This window comes from Fonsecaea erecta (genome assembly GCF_001651985.1).
Source record: "Fonsecaea erecta strain CBS 125763 chromosome Unknown Scaff14, whole genome shotgun sequence".
NCBI lineage: Eukaryota > Fungi > Ascomycota > Eurotiomycetes > Chaetothyriales > Herpotrichiellaceae > Fonsecaea > Fonsecaea erecta.
In genome coordinates this window covers 561,487-580,859 of record NW_017387257.1, presented here as the reverse complement: position 1 = coordinate 580,859, position 19,373 = coordinate 561,487, and the positions used below count along the sequence as shown (strand labels likewise).

At 54.7% G+C, this 19,373-nt stretch overlaps 10 protein-coding genes across 10 annotated transcripts; 5 read left to right on the top strand and 5 right to left on the bottom strand.

Annotated features, from left to right (window-relative positions):
- Positions 1–298: 298 nt before the first annotated feature.
- Positions 299–1,209, bottom strand: AYL99_11535 (hypothetical protein; the record flags this gene model as incomplete). Its single annotated transcript, XM_018843041.1, has 3 exons — positions 299–542; positions 624–806; positions 872–1,209. The coding sequence occupies 3 exons, from the start codon at positions 1,207–1,209 to the stop codon at positions 299–301; spliced, it is 765 nt and encodes a 254-aa protein (XP_018687801.1).
- A 773-nt stretch (positions 1,210–1,982) lies between these two features.
- On the top strand, positions 1,983–3,991 carry AYL99_11534 (hypothetical protein; the record flags this gene model as incomplete). Its single annotated transcript, XM_018843040.1, has 6 exons — positions 1,983–2,177; positions 2,316–2,590; positions 2,664–2,865; positions 2,957–3,110; positions 3,203–3,544; positions 3,690–3,991. The coding sequence occupies 6 exons, from the start codon at positions 1,983–1,985 to the stop codon at positions 3,989–3,991; spliced, it is 1,470 nt and encodes a 489-aa protein (XP_018687800.1).
- A 914-nt stretch (positions 3,992–4,905) lies between these two features.
- Positions 4,906–5,934, top strand: AYL99_11533 (hypothetical protein; the record flags this gene model as incomplete). Its single annotated transcript, XM_018843039.1, has 1 exon — positions 4,906–5,934. The coding sequence occupies one exon, from the start codon at positions 4,906–4,908 to the stop codon at positions 5,932–5,934; it is 1,029 nt and encodes a 342-aa protein (XP_018687799.1).
- Positions 5,935–6,185: 251 nt separating this feature from the next.
- Positions 6,186–8,312, bottom strand: AYL99_11532 (hypothetical protein; the record flags this gene model as incomplete). The annotated part of the gene is made up of 3 exons (XM_018843038.1): positions 6,186–7,609; positions 7,689–8,207; positions 8,276–8,312. The coding sequence occupies 3 exons, from the start codon at positions 8,310–8,312 to the stop codon at positions 6,186–6,188; spliced, it is 1,980 nt and encodes a 659-aa protein (XP_018687798.1).
- A 1,142-nt stretch (positions 8,313–9,454) lies between these two features.
- AYL99_11531 (hypothetical protein) lies at positions 9,455–9,877 on the top strand (the record flags this gene model as incomplete). Its single annotated transcript, XM_018843037.1, has 1 exon — positions 9,455–9,877. The coding sequence occupies one exon, from the start codon at positions 9,455–9,457 to the stop codon at positions 9,875–9,877; it is 423 nt and encodes a 140-aa protein (XP_018687797.1).
- A 721-nt stretch (positions 9,878–10,598) lies between these two features.
- AYL99_11530 (hypothetical protein) lies at positions 10,599–10,958 on the bottom strand (the record flags this gene model as incomplete). Its single annotated transcript, XM_018843036.1, has 1 exon — positions 10,599–10,958. One exon carries the CDS (start codon positions 10,956–10,958, stop codon positions 10,599–10,601), a length of 360 nt encoding a protein of 119 aa, XP_018687796.1.
- Positions 10,959–11,335: 377 nt separating this feature from the next.
- AYL99_11529 (hypothetical protein) lies at positions 11,336–12,598 on the bottom strand (the record flags this gene model as incomplete). The annotated part of the gene is made up of 2 exons (XM_018843035.1): positions 11,336–12,437; positions 12,498–12,598. 2 exons carry the CDS (start codon positions 12,596–12,598, stop codon positions 11,336–11,338), a joined length of 1,203 nt encoding a protein of 400 aa, XP_018687795.1.
- A 928-nt stretch (positions 12,599–13,526) lies between these two features.
- On the bottom strand, positions 13,527–14,696 carry AYL99_11528 (hypothetical protein; the record flags this gene model as incomplete). Its single annotated transcript, XM_018843034.1, has 3 exons — positions 13,527–14,319; positions 14,373–14,446; positions 14,541–14,696. 3 exons carry the CDS (start codon positions 14,694–14,696, stop codon positions 13,527–13,529), a joined length of 1,023 nt encoding a protein of 340 aa, XP_018687794.1.
- Positions 14,697–15,669: 973 nt separating this feature from the next.
- AYL99_11527 (hypothetical protein) lies at positions 15,670–16,472 on the top strand (the record flags this gene model as incomplete). Its single annotated transcript, XM_018843033.1, has 3 exons — positions 15,670–15,834; positions 15,900–16,222; positions 16,280–16,472. 3 exons carry the CDS (start codon positions 15,670–15,672, stop codon positions 16,470–16,472), a joined length of 681 nt encoding a protein of 226 aa, XP_018687793.1.
- A 637-nt stretch (positions 16,473–17,109) lies between these two features.
- On the top strand, positions 17,110–18,747 carry AYL99_11526 (hypothetical protein; the record flags this gene model as incomplete). Its single annotated transcript, XM_018843032.1, has 1 exon — positions 17,110–18,747. The coding sequence occupies one exon, from the start codon at positions 17,110–17,112 to the stop codon at positions 18,745–18,747; it is 1,638 nt and encodes a 545-aa protein (XP_018687792.1).
- Positions 18,748–19,373: the final 626 nt, after the last annotated feature.

Below are 19,373 nucleotides of genomic sequence, written 5' to 3'. Positions count from 1 at the left end.
CGATCCCGTAGATAAGGCCCGATCCGCCGGCCGTAATGTATTGTCGTCCTTCATACGAAGAGATCGTCGAAAATCTGCGCGAATCCGAAGGGAAAGCACTTCGAGGCTTGTGGTTGGAGCACATCACATCGCAATCAACGTAGCTGCGGAAGCTAAGTAGCAGAAAATAAGGGGCGATTTCGGCAATACAGCGGTCTCAGGCATAATTTTTGCTGATACGCCTCCACTAGTGGGGGTAATCACGTACGTGTTTATTATGCAACAGAATTGTCATAGGAAACGCGGTGTCTCTTCTCATTCATTTTCTAAACTGATCTACCATCCAAGGCGACATTCCGTGAAGACCTCGGTTCTGTTCGTCCACCTCGCCTCTATTGAGACGCCGAAACAAAGCCTCGACATTCTCTTGGACGTGCTCAATCGACCTTGTCCTGAGCCATTTCCACATCTCGGACGAGTAGTAACACGCAACCCCAGCCACGTCGGCCGCGAGGACGCCGATAGCCTCTTTGCGATGGGAGTTCCGCCACAGAATGCAGCCACTGTGTTGAGGCACGTAAGAAAAGGCCCCTGCACTCCGGCGTGAAAAAGGTGGGAAGGGGGTAATTTGGGCGCAGACTCACAGCGTGGCTGCAGAAATCGTCAATGCAGAGATGGATAGAGCACCTTTCCTCGGCGGCGGAGCAGTTCTCATCTTGAGGAACTCGAGCGTTTCGTGCATGGCCAGCAGATCACGAGCCAGAGCGTCTCGCGAGATCTTGAGCCGCCATTCCTTCCTCGTCACGACGCTTGAATCCGGTGCTCGCCTAGCTACGTCTGCAATCACAACAGATGAGCTTCCCTTCATTGCCAGCACTCTCGGCACATATACTTGCCTGTAGGAGGGACCCCATCATCCAAGTCATCAATCTCACGCACATGCCCGGAACGTTGCTCCTGCACCTGCTGCAGGCAGTCCAGATATTGATTCATGTATGTATCCGCGGAGCGACGGTGGATTTCGAAGTCGTCCCACATCTCACGGTCGATCTCGCCATCAGTTTGACACTGGGACAAGACGACCTCCAGTCGCTGGGAGATGTAGCCGCTTTTGTAAGCAAGAGCAGCTGTCGCGTCGGCCGCGGTTGGGTCAGAAATCCGTCTGTGCTGACCAAGGAGAGCCGTGCTCTCGGTCCATTCATCGAATCCGGTTGAATCACCACCCGACATTGAATTGCAAGTCGGGAATGGGAAAATGAATAAAAAATCGAAGGAATCTGGGCCAGGGAGAATTAAGATCCCGATGAGAAAAGAGGTGAGGCCCCTTGATACCTTCTGGCGTTGATGGCCGAATTCTCCTAGCTGGTGGCTGTTTGATGTGTTATTAAGCACAGAGAAATTTCGACGTATTACAGCTTGAGATTCTTAGCCTGTCCTCCGCCGGGTCTTTATGTCCATCGAAACGCCTTACGTGTCGGAATCCACGGTCGTCTGGTTGGCCGGTGCGTTGGCAGGTTAACTTTCTAGCCGCCGCCACGTCCCTACAGGGTGCGTCCAGTGGCAGTGCCACCGTCCAGTGTGCGTGAAGGCCGCCTCAAAGTCGCCTAGTTGAGGCCCGCAGTGCTAGAGGCAGACGAATAGCGACGGTTCAACCGATGGTTCGCATTTCCGCGGCGCTGCCATGAGGCTCTGCTCGACATTCCCTCCAACGCCCAGCCTCAGTCAGTTGAGGCCCGGCAGTGCTAGAGGCAGACGAATAGCGACGGTTCAACCGATGGTTCGCATTTCCGCGGCGCTGCCATGAGGCTCTGCTCGACATTCCCTCCAATCCCCCCAATCCCCAGCCTCAGTCACTTAAGAGTGTCGAGAATCCCTCTTTGTTCCCTCTGGAAATATTGTTCGTCGTGCAACCACCCTTCCTATTCGAGAACGTCCCTTCGAGTGAAAAACAGCTCGCCCTTCCGGGCAGGTGCACCTTGTGCTCCCTGCAGGGCTGTGACGCCATGTCGGACCAGCCTCCACCTTACGAGGAGATTGCAGCTGGGAATCCGGCACCACTAGGACCTTCCTCGGCGCTGGTCGTTCATCTGCAAGTATGGCACGACAGAAGCGAAGGGAGAAGCCCTGCGAACAACGACAGGCTCGCCGCCCTCTTCCGCAACCACAACCTCCAAAACTGGGAAGTGGTTCCGCTAGAGGTTGGTGGAATAACGGGCCTAAGCTGCCACGATCACTATGTTCCTGTCGAGGTAGTTCAGAACCTTCCCCTTCACCTTTAGCTATTTTCCAACCCAGTCTTGCATCAAGAATCCTAGCTCACCTACATGTATCATCAGGTGCGATTCCGTCACCGGATTTGGGCGTATGACGACCCAGGAGAACATCCTATGGCCGACGTTCGGGAGCTCTTCTTCAAGATCGCACCACAGTTCATCTACGAGTTCTTCATCGGGATCAGGAGCACCCCCCACAATCTGAACATCTTTCCGGTTGGTGTTCCGGAAGGGTTCCGTTCGCGATATTCGCATGCATATATCCTGAACAGACTTAGCATCCGTGTCAACGCGTTTTTCGTTCCCGGCCCGGTGATGACAAATGATGTGCAGTCCTGGTGGGAACAAGCTCCTGCCCTTTTTTATTTGTCCAGCGTCTCAGCTAGCTACTAACTAGCCATGTTATATCAGGTTGCGAGAGGCTGTCAACACTGTCGATAATGTCTTAGACATCCTGGCTGAGATCGTATGCCTCTACCTCCGGTATAGGCAGGCCCAAAGCCAGGGAAATGGGAATGGTCAGGCTGGCACTCAATATGGGACACAAGGCGCCTATGGTGCGAACGTCAACTGGCCACCACAGCTTCAAGAGCTGCAAACGCTACTCCAACAGGTAGGGATTTTACCATCTTGTCTCTTCAGTTTTGACCGATTCGTATGATGTAAGGCAGCCCCTTTCTAATACCAACTGACTTCGGATAAAGTTTATGCAACCCAACGGGCAAGGCACTGCCCAGCCAGGAGCTCAAATCGCAGATGTGCAAGTAGCACTGAACGGCGCCGCCCGCCCTTTACAGCAATACTTGCGTCTTGCCAATCGCATGGAGAGCAGATTAACTAAGCTGGGAACTAATCAGAGTAAGTTTCGTCCTAGGTCCCTTTGTCAACATCATGATAAGTTTTTCTTCGCTCTTCTATTATTTCTCACATCAGGCACTGACAGATGGCAGCTCTCTCTAACCAGGACCTCTACGAGCTCGTCCAAGATAGCCATAATGCGGCACTCCATTTCTCCACCCTGAAGCAAGCAGTACGGCCTCTAGTCAGACTGCTTGAAGAAAACTACAGCGACCTGATAAAGATTTACAGGACTAACAGGAGCAAGCGTGTCGCCACTGGGGCAGTCATTGCAGCAGTGGCTATCTTTTGCTTTTGGAACCCTGCCGGATGGGCCGCAGCCGGTGCGTACGGGGCTGGGTTTGCAGTGGGGGGTGCTGCAGGCGCCGGAGTGCACATGAGGGAGGATGCTGAGCTCGGGAAAGCCTTCAAGAAGAAGGACACAGTCAGAGAGTGTAAGTTTCCCATTCCATTCAATCTTCCCTATCTTGACGCTCTACGTGTATTACCACGTGTCGAAACTGCATGTTCGTTTATGCCAATACCGGTCCATATCAATCAATCTTGGACCATGGTTACAAAACTGATAACGTTGCACAGTTGATCTCGCCGTCAAGGAGATAGACAGATGCGCCAATCAGGCCCGAAAAGCCATTGCGACAGTGTACTACGCCCAGGTTATGCAAATGCCGCTGGACGACACCTTGCCTGAACACGCTAGGAGGATCCTTCTCGCGTCACTCGGCGTTGATGTGGATGCCGTGTCTAGTGCTGTTTATAACGAGGAGCTCATCCGCGACCGACTAAGAAGGTTTTGTGAGAACAACAGCAAACTGCGCACCCGGATGAAAAGTGTACTTGCTGACGCCAATTTCGACTTGCATACTACCGAAACTGCGTAGGTGTGGAAACGGAGCAGGCTTGTGCGGTGCGTCTATCATATCTCACGACTTGACAGGCTTCAGGCGGTGAGGATCTCCATGTTTCTTTGGGTTACTGCCTAGATGCGGTGGTTACTTTATGTAACAACCGTGGCTATGAACCGCGCCACTCTTACAGGGCATTTGTGATGCCCAACACCCCAAGATTATCACGACGAACCTTCGAATGCCTCGGACGGTAGCAGGGAGAACTTCGAACCGCGTCGAACGCCACCAGCAGAGGATGACAGGGACCCAGCCACCGAGGTGGCCAGACACGGACGAGAATATAAGGAAGCTTGGGAGCTTCACAGACAGACAGACTTAAGTACCTTACCAGTTCTACCCATATCGTTCCTGTTGTGATGGCTAGGCAGCGAATGTGAGTTCTTTCAATCCAACCCGTACCAACCTTACCCTCTCTGGTACCCGGGCGATGTAGGGTATCGACAGATATCGCCATCTTCTTCTACACTGGGCTGTCCAGCAACAAATCCCGTATTCCGGGACCTTCTGCCCTAGCTATGTGACTGAATGACCCTATGGAGTCAGACATTACAGATATGTAGTAGAAAAGCACGTCACGTGGCAGGCCACGGTCCCAAACAGGTGCCAAGACCAGCTACATTGTCGCCGTTGAATACCTACCATACATACATACATAGATAGGGATTTTGATTGCCCCATCAGGAATTGCCTCAACAGGCAGGCAAGACCCGGCCATATGATTGGCCTGTATGGAGAGAACCTCGGGCGGAGATCCGCACGATAGCGTCCCCCCCTCATATACATACCTACATAAAGACACAGGCTGTTTCCCTCCCCCTTTTTGGTGACGGGAGCATCAGCCAGGACACCCCTTCTCCCACACACATATCTGTTTCACCATCATCACAATGACGTCCATGGATAAAGTCTTCGCCGCCTACGAGGCCCGCAAGACCGTGCTGGAACAGTCCACCAACCCGCTCGCCCAGGGCGTGGCCTGGGTCGAAGGCCAGCTGTGCCCGATCAACGAGGCTCGCATCCCGTTGCTCGACCAGGGCTTCCTGCACAGCGACCTGACGTACGACGTGCCGTCGGTGTGGGACGGGCGGTTCTTCCGGCTCGACGACCACCTGTCGCGGCTGGAGGCCAGCTGCGCCAAGATGCGCCTGAAGCTGCCGCTGCCGCGCGACGAGGTCAAGCGCATCCTGTGCGACATGGTGGCGCGGTCGGGCATCCGCGACGCCTTTGTCGAGCTGATCGTCACGCGCGGCCTGAAGGGCGTGCGCGGCGCCCGGCGGCTCGAGGACTTGACCAACAACCTGTACCTCTTCATCACGCCGTACATCTGGGTCATGGAGCCCGAGATGCAGCGCCGAGGCACGGGCAAGGCCATCATCGCCCGCACCGTGCGCCGCACGCCCCCCGGCTGCATGGACCCGACGGTCAAGAACCTGCAGTGGGGGGACCTCACGCGGGGCATGCTCGAGGCCAACGACCGCGGCGCCGACTACCCGTTCCTGACGGACGGCGACGGCAACATCACCGAGGGCTCGGGCTTCAACATCGTGTTGATCAAGGACGGGGTGCTGCACACGCCGGCGCGCGGCGTGCTCGAGGGCGTGACGCGCAAGAGCGTCTTCGACGTCGCCAAACAGCTGGGCATCGAGGTGCATCTGGGTTTCGTCCCCGTCGAGCTCGCCTACCACTGCGACGAGATGTTCATGTGCACCACCGCCGGCGGCATCATGCCCATTACGTCCCTGGATGGCGTGCCCGTCGGTGGCGCCGACGCCAAGGTCGGCCCGCTCACCGCCAAGATCTGGGACCTGTATTGGGCCATGCACTACGACCCGGCCTACAGCTTTGCCATCGACTATGACGGGGTGAGGCAGAACGGGGTCAACGGGGTTAATGGGTCCAATGGCGTGGCTCATTAAGTATGCAGATGAATGGGCTCCTTCGTTCGAGAGCCGGATGTGTAACCCAGGGCGGATGCCGAAAAGCACGCAAGTGGTTAGTTAGTCAGTTTCTTATGGGTTTGATTCCAGATCGGGAGATATCAGATCAGAGTGCGCCGCGTCAACTTTAGATTTCTGTGCGCAATGGATCAGATGTGCAGACCATATCATATTACTCCCTAGTGACAGATTACCAGTGCCCGAAAGCAAAATCCCCTCCAGCATCGTGCTCAATCGTAAAGCCTTCCCGCCCTGGGCGGCTCTGTATACTCAACCAAGCCCACTCCGAGGATATTGGGCGCCACCTCGCCGTATCGCACCTTCCTGGCCCCCAGGGCCTTCACAAGTTCGTCGGAGGAGAGGTTCGAGCCGGACTGTGGCATCCGGTCCGGCCCGCCATCCACGTCGAGGACACTGTAGGGTTGCCTTGTGCCTGTTCGGTCGTCGACAATGGTCGAGTAGTGCAAGGCCTTGGCCACCTCGAAGGGCGACAGGCTTATCTTCCTGCCGAGTAGCCAGTAGCCGTCGTACAGAGGCAGAACGGCCAGGATGGCCAGCAGCATGAGCCCGACTGCGACGCCGAGGATAGTTCTGTTCGTCTTGTAGACGGTGTGGTACACCCGGTATTCGCCCAGACTGGTGACATTGTCCACCGGCACATTCGATGTCTGAACGTCCAACGCCGACGAGTTCGGGAACTTGTAATCGCCCACCTTTTGCGTGGCGATCATGACGGAGCTGCGGAACATTATGTCCCTGATGTTCGACAGCAACGCGTTCATCGGGGATGTGTACGTGTTGTTCAATGCGTAATCAATGCTGGATGTACCGTGTTCGAAGACGGCGTAGGGCGCTGCGAAGGATCCTGACACCGCAACATCAGAGCCGAAGTTGGTGACGTCGCTCTTGATAATGATGCTCGAGCCGAAAAGGCTGGAAAACGCGAGCCCTACACCTCCCAGCGTGCTGTGTTGCCCAGCATTGGGGTCGTCCTCATTGACCCAGATGTGAATCAGTTCGGTGTCATGGTCTGGGATAGGAAGTACTTTCAGGACTTTGTCGACCAGAAGATCTGCATCGTCGGGATTCGAGGGAGGAATTGTCCACTCTACAGGAGACGTGGGTGCCTGTAAAGTTGCTACACCCTGCGAGACGTTGACCGGGTACTCCACCAAGGCCGGTACCAGGATGCAATGTCGGTTCGTGATGGTCTCGCCTATATAACCCCTCTTGTCCTGCCAGAGGGCGTTGAGACCAATTTCCCAATAAATCCCAGTGGTAGCATCAATCTGAAAGACTGTGTTGTTGGGCTGGTGAACGGTACCAGACGAATCCACCGAAAGGGGGTTGAGCAGCGAGCTCCGAGTCGCATTGCAGGTATACTGAAAGCCTATTCCGGGTAGCCGCGTGGTGCATGAAACGTTCGAGGTAGAGTCACATCCTTTTAAGTCGAGGGAGACAGGTGACTGGATCTTGTAGTCTTGAAGCACTTGGATAAAGGGCGGCGTGAAATAAACCACGCCGAAGGTGTCGTGTCCAACTGCCGCAACGACCCCCGAAAAGCCAGCGGGAAGAGCAGTGGCGAGCTCTGAGGTCATATTCCGATGGATCAGCGACAAGACTGTTGTTGAAGAACTGGCTTGCTGTAGCACCACTGCATTGATTGTCCATTAATCACGCGTGCCGAGCAAGGCCAGCCTGGGCCGCTGAGACGGAAGGGAGGTGAACATTACCTTCCAGCCCGGCAAATATTGTAAATGCCAGACTCCCAACGCATATCCAACCCCAGAGCCTCCAATGTAAAGCCACTGTATGTATAGAATTGCCGACCGCCCATCGGAAATGTAGTTTTTGTAAGGTCTGGCCCCGGATGGCGTCCACCCACCAGGAAACAGCAACGGCTTCTGCAAACATAACGGCAAGGCTCTTGGAAAGGAGGAAATTGGCAAGAGCAAGCCAGGCACTGACGCTAACCTGCCAATAGTGTGAATGGCCGCCGATGCTCATAGTGGCGGCGCTCCAAGATTCAACATCTTGACCGTCAGAAACGAGCAGAATCACGACCATGGCGACGAGCATTGCCAACATGATGATCAGGCAGCACAGGCTGAGGAGCGGGATCCGCGCTTTATTACCCGCTCGCCACATGCTGGCAGTCTCGGGCGGCTCTCTTCCGGTGTTGTCCAAGAGGCTGTAGCTGTCGAGGGTAGTCTGCTTTGGAGGTGCTTCTTCCTTCACAGAGATTTGTTCAGCTGGCAGGGATGCGGTTAACAGTCTGTCGGCAGGACGGCCGCAATTCAAAGAACCATAGTCCACAAACTCACTTCCATTTTCTGAGAAAGAGATTTTTGCTTCATTGTTGTCGGGTAAGTCAGGCAGTGGACTTTCGGTTTGTTGAACTTCTACTGAGGAAGGCTTCCGCTGAACCAATGCGACATATCTTGGTTGGCTTTCCATCTGAAGCGGTCGGCGAGATACACAGAGCTTCCGCAAGTTGACCAAGCTGGGTAGGAGACGGAACAGAACACGGGCACGTAAAGCGAGAAGGTTCAACACCTACTCCTCGAAACATATGAGGCATGTATAGGTTATAGCTGGCCTCTAGAGGGGCCAACGAGCCTTCCAGGCCCTCCATGACGATACACTAGTTGGCTAGTCAGCAGAACATCAACAGGCTGAGGCAGGAACCCTTGTAGTGAGCATTGCTAGACATGACCGCAATCAAGCAGGCTGCCCTGTTGCTGCAGGGATATCTGCATAAGTAGCGGTTTGACCCCGGTCTGGAAGACTGTTTAGCATAGCCCGGGATACGGATAACTGTGAAAGCGGTTGGCAGAGGTGAAAAGGGCATTCATGCCTGAAACTATCCCATGTCATGATTTGGACCGCAAATGAGGCTCAGGACTTTCGGGCGGGAAGGCTAGTCGACTAGTTCGTCTCGTGTTCGGGCGCACCCTCCCAAATCAAATGGGGGCCAAACCTGGTGGTTATGCAGGGCGTTTCTGGGTGGCGGGCGAGACATAGTAGGGTCCAACCAAGCGTTGGGACGGGAAGAAACACTATGTGATCTCTCGAGAGGCTGACGCTGGATGGGGACGCTCTGGACTTTTGGTTGCAGTGATTATAGAACACCCCCTGCTAAAGTCGTTTGGGAGGCTCTTCACTGTACTCACCTGGTGGTAGTGAAGGAAGGCCATGACAGAGGCAGTGGTAGAGGCAGAGACGTGGTTGGTGACGCTGCTTCTCAGGAGTTCTTGATCCCTCGTTATTTTTCATATCCAATTAGACAATGCATCGCACTTGCATTGTCAGTTCACAGCCGCCTTTACTGATAGAGGAGTCACTGGAGTCAACTGTCATTGTCCAGATCCGAGAGTGAATTCCTGCTTTGTTGTGTGTTATTTATTTCGCGTCCACGCGCCCATCTCAACCTTGAACCTCAACCATCCCCACAACTAAGCGCTTTGCCAACAACGACATTGCTATTCGGTCGACAACCATGGCCGATTCAAAATCAGACCAGTCTACAACCTACAATGTCTTCTGGGTAGAGTCTGCCGGGATGCCTCTGAATCACGTGGCAATCTTCGTGGAGACACATGAACTGGGGCCTGGGAGCGGACATAATTTCCAAGTGTCGGGGAGTATCCAGCTGGGAATGTTCCATAACCATCGACCTGGAAAGAGGCCTGAAGAGGACGAGCAGTCGGCATTCGTCAGTAAGCGATTGCTCGGGACAGTGTCAAGAGCGGTCTACGATGACGGAACCTTTCGACGAGTCTGCGACCAGGTTGAGCCCCCGCCAAAGCAATTCAACGGCCCGAAGAAAATGTTCCCGGGGAAAAAGCTGGTCAGGTGTGTCGAATGGGCAGAGGATGCGATCAAGAAGTTGACGTGGGAGGGTATTTTGGTCTTGGCTTGAACGGTATGGGAAGAAGCGAGGTTGACAAGAATCAAAGGCCACGCAGGCACATCGGACCAGGAATGGTCGACACGGAGGGAGATCGGTTTGCTGGCCTTGAATATCCATCCTGGTTCAAAACAATAGCCACTGACCTGTTGTTCTGAGGTCCGTGGTGCTCTACTTGATGGCAAACCTGGCAGCAACCCCGATGCACAGTGAAGAGCCGACTAGTGCAGCATGTTGTGGCAAAACGGTAGAAAGGTCCACGGAGGACGAAGGGCTGGATGCGGTATGGGGGAGTTGAAGTCAGAATGATGATGCTGGAGGATATGCCCTGGACTTTCGAGGGACTGATCCCAACATGTACCCCTCAGCAATTCTCTGCTTAGATGTGAGTCGTGTTCGTGCGCGGTGACGGCAAAGATCTTGGTTGAGCATTTCTGCTTCTATGCAGTAACTTGGTTGTTACGCCTCCAAATCAGGCCTCCAGCGTCGAGACATTTTATGCAAAAGCATGCACCCCGGCGAAGTTGCAACCCCGAACCCTGCTTAATAGTATCCTAAGGCTAGTGAGGCTTCATAGGCTCGTGGGCGCAGCGGTGGGGGTCCAAAGAATGGTAGTTGATTCGACCTGTGTTTCAGCCCACAAGCCGCTGGCATGTCCCATATCGCCATCGTCAATCAGGCACTTGCACCCCGTTCAATTTCTATCATGTCCTTGGTGATTCAAGTCTGGAGTTTATCCCGTCTTCTCAGACTTCCTCGTCCCGCCATAACTCCGCCCATACTCGCGGAGAAAGCTGGAGAATCTGTTGTTGACCCTGTGTGTTTGTTGGCCGCCTGGGTACTCCCGGGACTCGTCCCTCGCGACACGCTCGCCGCCGCCGGATCTGTTGCGACTACCGTGCCTGAAGCTGTCGATCATGACGTAGACGGGCACAACGACGATGCTGGTGACCAGCGTGAAGACCAGGTAGAACAGTGGCGCGAGGATGCGATTGATGAGTCTGTTGATGAAATTGGTCGGTGGCAGTGGCTCGAATTTGGGCAGGGAGGGCCGGTGAGGCTTGTCGTCGCCGCGGTCTGACGGGGGCGACATTGTGGCTTACGGTGAGTGAGTTGTGATTTGTGGATGGTCTTTGGTTGGGGACGGGAACGAGGGGCAGGAATATGTGTTTGTTCTAGTGTCTCTGGATGGATTGATTTGAGAATACATACAGAGTACTTCCCGTTATATTACCCTCTATCTGGGCACATCATTGAAAGCAGTGATGAAGTCATTCCGGTTCCATATCCAATTCTAAGACGGGGCCTCGGGGGTCCTGAAGTGCCCATCACTCGCGCCTAAACCTTGACATTGGCTCATGCCGCTCCAATGCTCCCCATGAATACCAGGGAATGCCTCAGCTGCGAACTCATTCACAATGGTCTTCTAGTGTGGAAGCAATTGTGATTCGGTCTTCATCCTTTGATTTCCTATACTCTGTTGAGCACAATTGTTTCCGTTGCATCCTGCTGATCAGGCAGACCAGCCGCCGTGAGGTGCTGACGAGCTCCCAGACCGCTGTGACGCGCCGTCGAGTTCGCCGACTCCCATCCTTCATCGCCCACGTATCCTGCACGGCCCACACCGAGCCAGAATGCTCGATTCCGACTCCGTGCTCCCCACGCCCACCCGCTCCCTCCCTGAATGGGCAGATGATACCACCGAAACCCTAAACACGCGGTGAACATGCCGAGGAGTGAGCCCGAGAGGATGTCGATCCCAGCGTGACGATTGTCGAAATACCGCGACACCGAGATAAACATGGCAGCGGCGATGGGAATGAATGCAATAATTAGGAGATATATGGGCGGAGCTGCTGCTTGGTTTCGGGGAGGGTAGGCCCGCTGGTGCGAAGAGGAGGTATTGATTGACTCCTTCCCCAGAAGATCCTCCTCTTCGTCGAACGCAGACACTTGTCGCCCACTCTCCGCGTTTGGTGACAAGAAAGGAATCTGAACCGCGAACTTGGAGCAGATGAACAAACTGAGGTAGAGTAGGCCTGCCCAGCTGAAGCTCGAATGTCCCGAGGGCCAACTCGCGAATCCGTCACGCAATTTGCTCAGGTCGGTGGTGCGACAGATGCGCCAATCGACCAGAATTGGCGTGGCCGAGTCAAGAGATGTCCCCAGTCCCCCGACTTGGTATTTGCGGATGGCTTCAGGGCTCAAATCCGGGTCGCACATGGCGAGCAGACAAGGTCGAGGTTTTCCCGCGAGATCTTTCAGTCCTTCGGTGATGACGAATGCACCCGCAACGGCAACACCCAGGCCCATCCATGCGGCATTCCATTCCCACAGCTTTCTGCGCCATATCAATGCCTTGGGGGTCGATCGATGGGCGGTCGGGCCGGGGACGAAGAGCAGGGAGATGAGGGCGGTGATGACGCCCGGTGCAACAACGGAGACAATGATCGCGACTGGAACCGTGACGGTGTCATCGTGGTAGGGATAGGAGATGTTGGGATCCTGTAGCGAAAAGGGGTGCTTGTTCCCGTGGATCTGCGAGAAGACGCCGCCGACGGCCGCCGTCGCCCTAAGACATGGTTAACCCCTTTGCTGAAGCATGCGTATCAGCCCGTCGAAGTCCTCTTACCATATAAGTACCCAGTCGAGCACGTACGAAGCAATAAGCCGCTTGGAGACACGTCCTATGCCTGAAGAGAAGCTGTTCAGCGTCTTCGCAGCGGCGGCCATTTCTGGTAAATGAGCACGCGAGCACCCTCCACTGTGTGCTCAGGTAGATGGTCGGAGGGGGAGTATTCTTTCACCCAGCTGGCAACCACAGAGACAGAGAAATATGCATCAAGGTACAGTAAGAAGTTGAGTTGAGCAGAGGACAAGACGTTTTCTTATTATTGTTATTATTCTTGTCATAGAGGATCTATTGACCATGGACAGCAGCCGGTCCAAACTAGGTGGGGGGGTGGAAGGGGATTTTCAGCTCGTCGTCGCATGGGCGGAGCAGCAGCCCGCGTGAGGAGATGCCATAAATGGACAATGTGGGAAATAGTAATAAGGGGACTCTTGCTTCAGCTTCCTGTGGGCAGCCATCAAATAATACGCTGGTAACGTTCGAAGAGGAGAACGAGTCACGGCACGGAGTCAAAGCCACAAAGACCCCTAAAGCAGTTGGCAGCGTGCCTAGAGCGCCCCCAACGCGCCGCCTCCCCGTCCCTCCCCCAAAGACCATAACGATTAAAGGGCCACTTTCCACCGTTTTCGTGAGTGGCTAGCAGTAATAAGAATGCCGAAAATGACAAAGACCATCGCCCTCTTTTGTCCTATTACTGCCACTCATGATTCGTCTCGGGTAGCTAAGCATGCACGATGAACTGCGTACGCATGCCAGGCGAGGCTGTGCATTCCTTCTACAGCTAGGATACGTTGCAATGACAGATCCCACGCTTACGATTTGCTGTGATTTTGTGCTAGGGGAATGTTTCTGTGGCAAAACATGACACGCAATCCGAAGCCCCCCCTTCCTTCATTCCTTCTGATCCAGCCCTTCGTGCCCTTCCCAACCAAGCCTGACAAACCGACAACTGACAACAAAGCACTCTTAATTCCCAAGACTCTCACACGGATGTTTCTTGGCCGGAACGTTCTTAGGCGTTGTGGCTCCTCACCTGTTCTTGCCGTCGAGATCGGCGTAGAAATTCCACCCAAACGACTCTGACGGGTCGTTGAACCTCATCTTCTTGTCCAGCGCGTCGATCTTCTTGACGTCCTCGGCGTCGAGCTTGAAGTCGCCCTCGAAGTTGGCCTTGATGCGCGACGGGGTCTTGGACTTGGGGATCACGGAGTGGCCCTTCGCGATGCCCCAGGCCAGCGCCACCTGCGCCCCGTTCTTGCCGTACTTCCGCCCGATCTCCTTCAACGCTGGGTCGTCGATCAGCTTGCCCATGTTTTTGCCCTTGTCGTAGATCTCGTTCTGGTTGCCAAAGGGCGAGTACTGGGTGATGTGGATGCCCTTGGACTGATGCCACGTCGAGAATTCCGCCTGCACCAGGTACGGGTGCAGTTCCATCTGATGCGCGGCCGGGACGATCGAGGTTTCTTTCAACAGCCGCTCCATCTCGGCGTGGGAGAAGTTGCTCACGCCGATGGCGCGACATTTGCCCTTGGCGACCAGCTTCTCCATGGCCCGGTAGGTTTCGACGTAGTCGGTGTCGCCTGGGACGATCTTGTCGTCCTTCATCGGCCGCATTTTGTCGCCCCGTGCCCACGGAGAAGGCCAGTGCATGAGGTAGAGGTCGACATAGTCAGTCTGAAGGTCCTTCAGGGAGGCGTCGCACGCCTTTTCCACATCGTCGGGGTGGTGTGAGTTGTTCCACAGCTTCGTGGTGAGGAAGATGTCACTGCGCGGGATGCCGGACTTTTTGATGCCTCTGGCAACACCGGGCTCAGTGCCGTATCTGTAAGGTCTCAGCGTCCAGCCGGTGGTAACAAATAGTGATGGGTCTCTTACATCCGTGCTGTATCGATGTGCCGGTAGCCCACCTTCAATGCCTCAGCCACAGCATCTTCCTGTGCTTCTTTGTCCTATGCCAGTCAGATGCTGTAGGATGATGCACAGTGGTCCGTGACCATTTTGATTAGGCCGGGGGATTCTGCTGGGGCCAGAGTTTCAGCATACCTGCCACGTTCCGAAGCCAATCGCTGGGATCTCGGCGCCGGTGTTCAGCGCAAACTGCGTTTTCGTGTACCCTACTATTGTTCTGGTTTGGCTGGTGATGTGTCGCGATATTGGACCAAGCCTCGACAGGGAGTGTCTGCTACATTGGGAAAGCATGGTTCAAGAACGTGTTGTGTCTGTCGAGTGGTGGACAAAGAATGTCTCCAATGTAATGCCGCGGATCGGTGTTTGCCTTGACGCTCTTCTATGCGCCTGAAATGCTTGGACTAAACACAGTCTGTGTGGAAGAAGCTGGGGAATGTACCGAGTCCTCTGTATTCGCTATGCACAAACTAGCAGATCGATTGTAGTGTGATAGACTTGATTGAGAAGCTGGATTGATGCTGATGTCACTACCTGCGCGTTGGAGAAGCTTCCCCTGCGCCACGGATATAAACCCCGATCTGTCTGTCCGTCGGCAAACGTCCGCCGAATCGCTCCCATGTATTCAATCCAGACAATCCGAGTCACAACTTCAATCATCGATTCTCTTTTCTACCCACCTGTTTAACATAAGTTCGAGGTGAATCAGCCACTCAGATCTACATCGTCAGAAGTAGACATGGAGAAACGCATGTCAATCCAGAGATCCCGTCATTGTTCCGCTAGCATCTGAGTGAACGCTAGCTGGTCGTGCGGCGATGAACAAAGTCTCTCAAACATCCAGGTGCTCTCGGTGGACATCAACTGAATGCGGCTGCGAAGATAAAGCGATTGTCTTCTTGTGCCACCTTATGGTCAAACGCCCATGCGCATTCTTTGTCGCTCGATCCAATCAGACGGCATTGACCATGGCTCGTGCTGGGCGAGGCCCTCGAACAGCGCCAAATCAAGTCTTCCATTCTTTGTGATGTTGGCGGGCGAACGCTTGCAGTTCATCGCCGCCCGGGTCACAAGCTCTCCAAGGTAATAAAGACATGAAGCTGGAGCTGGAGCTCTGCCTGCATTGCCTCAAAGCCTTGACTTCTCCCCGTGTTGACCGTCGAACTTGACCTCCTGGATACCACTCGAGCAGATGGTTGACTCAAGCACCGCCGAAGAGGCACCACTTGGCCCAGTTTCCCGGTTCTCGACTTCGAGCTCGCTCAGAATGTCCACCGCTTCTCAATGCCACCCGCCCGTCGTGCCGATGCCGCGCTTGTCAAACGTCATTGGCTGCGCGAGGGCGGTGATCGCCATCTTGGTCCTGGCGTTTACTGCCGCGAGCACTGGTATTTGGGGTGGGTTTCCTGCCTTTGGTGTTACCCTGTTCACCGTAAGTCTTCCCACCATCAATCACTTCATGCCGGTGCGAAGTGTGAAAGCTGACTGAGCCAAAAGGCGTCCGCCACCCTGATCCTCTTCGCGTACTATTTTATTGCCCTTTCTCGCAGGCCAGAGCTCTACAATCGTTGGGCCATTCTTGCCCTCGAGATCTGTGGCACGCTCTTGTGGTTGGTCAGCTTTGCCCTGTTGTCGCGGTGGACGAGCTTCTACCACCGTTTCTGGTTTGGCCACGGACAGAGTTATGGGTTCTGGCACGCCCCCTTCAGGCCCTCGGACATGGGACTGAGTACAAGGACGATTGTTAAGAGGGAATCCAGCAGCAGACGGGCAGGCGTGGCCCTCGCAGGGACTGCTGCTGGCCTCGGCGGTGCTGAATTGTGAGTTACACCACCCTCAGCTGCCAAATGACTAACGGGCTGACCGTTCTCCTGCAGCATTCTCTTTTGCATTACCTTGACGGTGTTTGGGACGGCCCTTCACCGCCAGAGAGTGGCTGGGGCCGGTCAAGCTGCAGCCACCACTGCGCCGCCGACAGTCCCAGCCCCTGCCCCGACACCTGTTACAGAGGAGGAAAAGGTGGAGGAGGAAACGGCACTGGGTAAGCCAGAGCCTGTCGTCGTTGTTTGAGCATCGGGTGTGAAGAGGCTGGATGGACAATCTGTTGGAAGTTACTTACAGGAGAAACTAGCTTGGGAAGGGATGGTGTGGTGGGTAATTGAGCAGCTCCTGGTCAGTGTCTATTCAGCAGATAGCCGTGTGCTTTGATAGCAAATGCATTTCAATCCCAACGTTAAGCACTGACTTTGTACATGATGGGATCTCGTCGCGGACATGACGGACATGGCGGAGACGACCGGACGACAGACCCCTTGGCAAAAAGTCGATTACATCTTTGGTGGATGCTTGATCACCACTCGGGTGGGCATCATAAGCAGCGTGCTTCCACTGTGATTCGACGGCAGAGGAACCTTTTACTTACGACAATGGGTGAGTACATCTCCCCTGCTGGATTGTGTCATCTCGCCTGGGGTCGGAGGTCGTCTTCTTTTTCTCCATCTTGCTTACTTACTCGTAGCCACCCCGGTCGTTTCGGCTGCTCTGCCCTTCATTCGGTTCTATTGATATGCACGTATAGATCAAGGAATGGTTCGCAATGGAGTTGGCCGTAACTCACTCTTTATATCCTTAATCATCTGCTGATTGTGCTCTCACCCTCACGTCGGTCCTTCGCTCCCCAGGTTTGTACCCTGATTTGCCTGCCATCATGGAAGTGACGAGCTCTCAAGATGACGGGGAAAAGACGACCAGCAATATCTCCCCTGAGCCTGAAAACCCGAGGCTTTCACCAGCTGAAAAGGTGCCCACCGGACCTGACGTGGAAGAATCCATGGACGCAAAGATCGAGAGACTCGGACGCGAGCGGCCCCCGGCATTCCGGTCCATGTGGTCTGAGATCGCATTCGTGTTCAGCATCATCATGTCCCAGATCATCACCGAGTATTTTGTGTCGGGATTCAATGTCCTCCTCCCCACGCTCATCGAGGAACTCCGCATCCCCCAATCATCCACGGTCTGGCCCGCCACGGCATTCTCACTGGTGATTGCGAGCATGCTTCTGGTCTTTGGCAGGCTTGGTGACATGTTCGGGGGCTTCCTTGTTTATGTCGCCGGCTTGCTTTGGCTGCTGATCTGGAGTATTGTCTGTGGCTTCAGCACTTCTCCGCTCATGATGGATTTCTGCCGCGCCCTGCAAGGTCTCGGAGCGGCCGCTTATTTACCGACCGGAGTCATGTTGATGGGGAGTGCATATCGACCCGGGCCGCGCAAGAACTTGGTCTTCGCACTGTATGGCACCTTTGCCGTGGTCGGGTTTTTCGTGGGGATATTTTGTGCTGGAATCGTGGGCCAGTTTCTGCGCTGGGGCTGGTTCTTTTGGATAGGAGCCATTCTCACCGCCACTACGGCCACCACGTCGATTCTATCTATACCCAATGATCGCAAAGAACGGCGCAAGAACAAGATCCCCATGGATTGGCTGGGTGCCATGACGATAGTGCCGGGGTTGGTCCTTGTCGTCTTCGCCATTACCGAATCAGCACATGCCGAACGGCGGTGGCAGACGCCTTACATCCCGACCTTGTTTTGCTTTGGATGCACCCTTCTTTTGGTTGCAATATATGTGGAAGGGTGGAGAGCCCCGTTCCCACTGTTACCCGGTGATATCTTCACCGTACCATGCATGGTGCAACTCGTTATTGCGATGCTGTTTCTCTACGGCAACATCGGCGTCCTTTTGCTTTATGGCACCCTGTATTTCCAGAACGTCATGGGCGCCACCCCTATCCAGGTTGTTGCGTGGTGGACGCCCATGGTGGTCGGGGGAGTGATTTTGAGTACCATGGAAGGGTTCATCCTGCATTTGGTGTCGGGTCGCTTGCTCTTGATGATCTCATGCCTTGGGGCAATTGGGTCGCAGCTCCTGCTTGCTCGAATTCCCGAGGGTGGCAACTATTGGGCGTGGATCTTTCCGGCATGCATTCTGGGCACGGTTGGCATTGATCTCTCGTATAATCTGATAGCCGTCTTCATTACCACACAATTGCCCAAGGCACGACAGGGGCTGGCAGGTGGACTGATCAACTCGGTGCTGCAGCTGGGTTTCGCTCTGCTTCTGGGCTTCACCGACATTATCCAGTCGTATACGGTGGACGGGTCCGGGCTCAGGCAGAGCTACAAGAACACGTTCTGGTTCGGGGTGGCCTCTGGTAGTGCCGCCCTAGTGCTGGTCACCATCTGGGGGAAGGTCCCCAAGGCGAAGAGCGACCTTACCGCGGATGAAAAGCTGGAGCTGCAACGGGAGGCATCACACAGCAATCCCAGTGGGATCCAATCCCTGCGATAGCGTCGTTGCATGCCGGACAGATGTTATGTAGGAAGATAATATTCCCTGTTGGCGTGCGCAGCCTCGTGTCAGCCCAATCTATCGGCTTGCCGTATTAGGACTAGTGGGACATAGCACAGCCCATTCCGCTGAATCAAGATCGCAGTTGCAGCGCAGACTCTGTATTGTATCATCCAGGCTCCAACGCTATCCATCTTCCTTCGGACTCCTCCCTTCCCGTTGCCATGGTCAATTGTTATATGACGGCATAAAGTTGTGCATGGGCTGCAGGGCTGGTGGTGACTCCACAGAGCCAGCGAGAAGATCCAAGTGTGGCGCTTCAAGCCACAATCTCCCTCTCGGAAACCCTTGAAAGGCAGCGCAGCCACTTGTCCGGGGCGCTCAGTCGAGGTAGAAAGAACTACGGCCCGGAGTGACATCCCAGCAAGTCTTCACTGCAATCCCTGTGCTTTGTCGCTCCAGATAGTCGGTTAACAAAGGAGATTGGAGCGCTTCGGCGAGTCTCAGTCACAGGCACCTCAATCTAAGGCGCTCTCTCCTCCAGCCTCTGCAACCGTCCAGGATTCCTTGTCAACAGATAAAGTGAATTGAAATGATGCTGAGGCCACCATGGGGGGCCGTTCTGT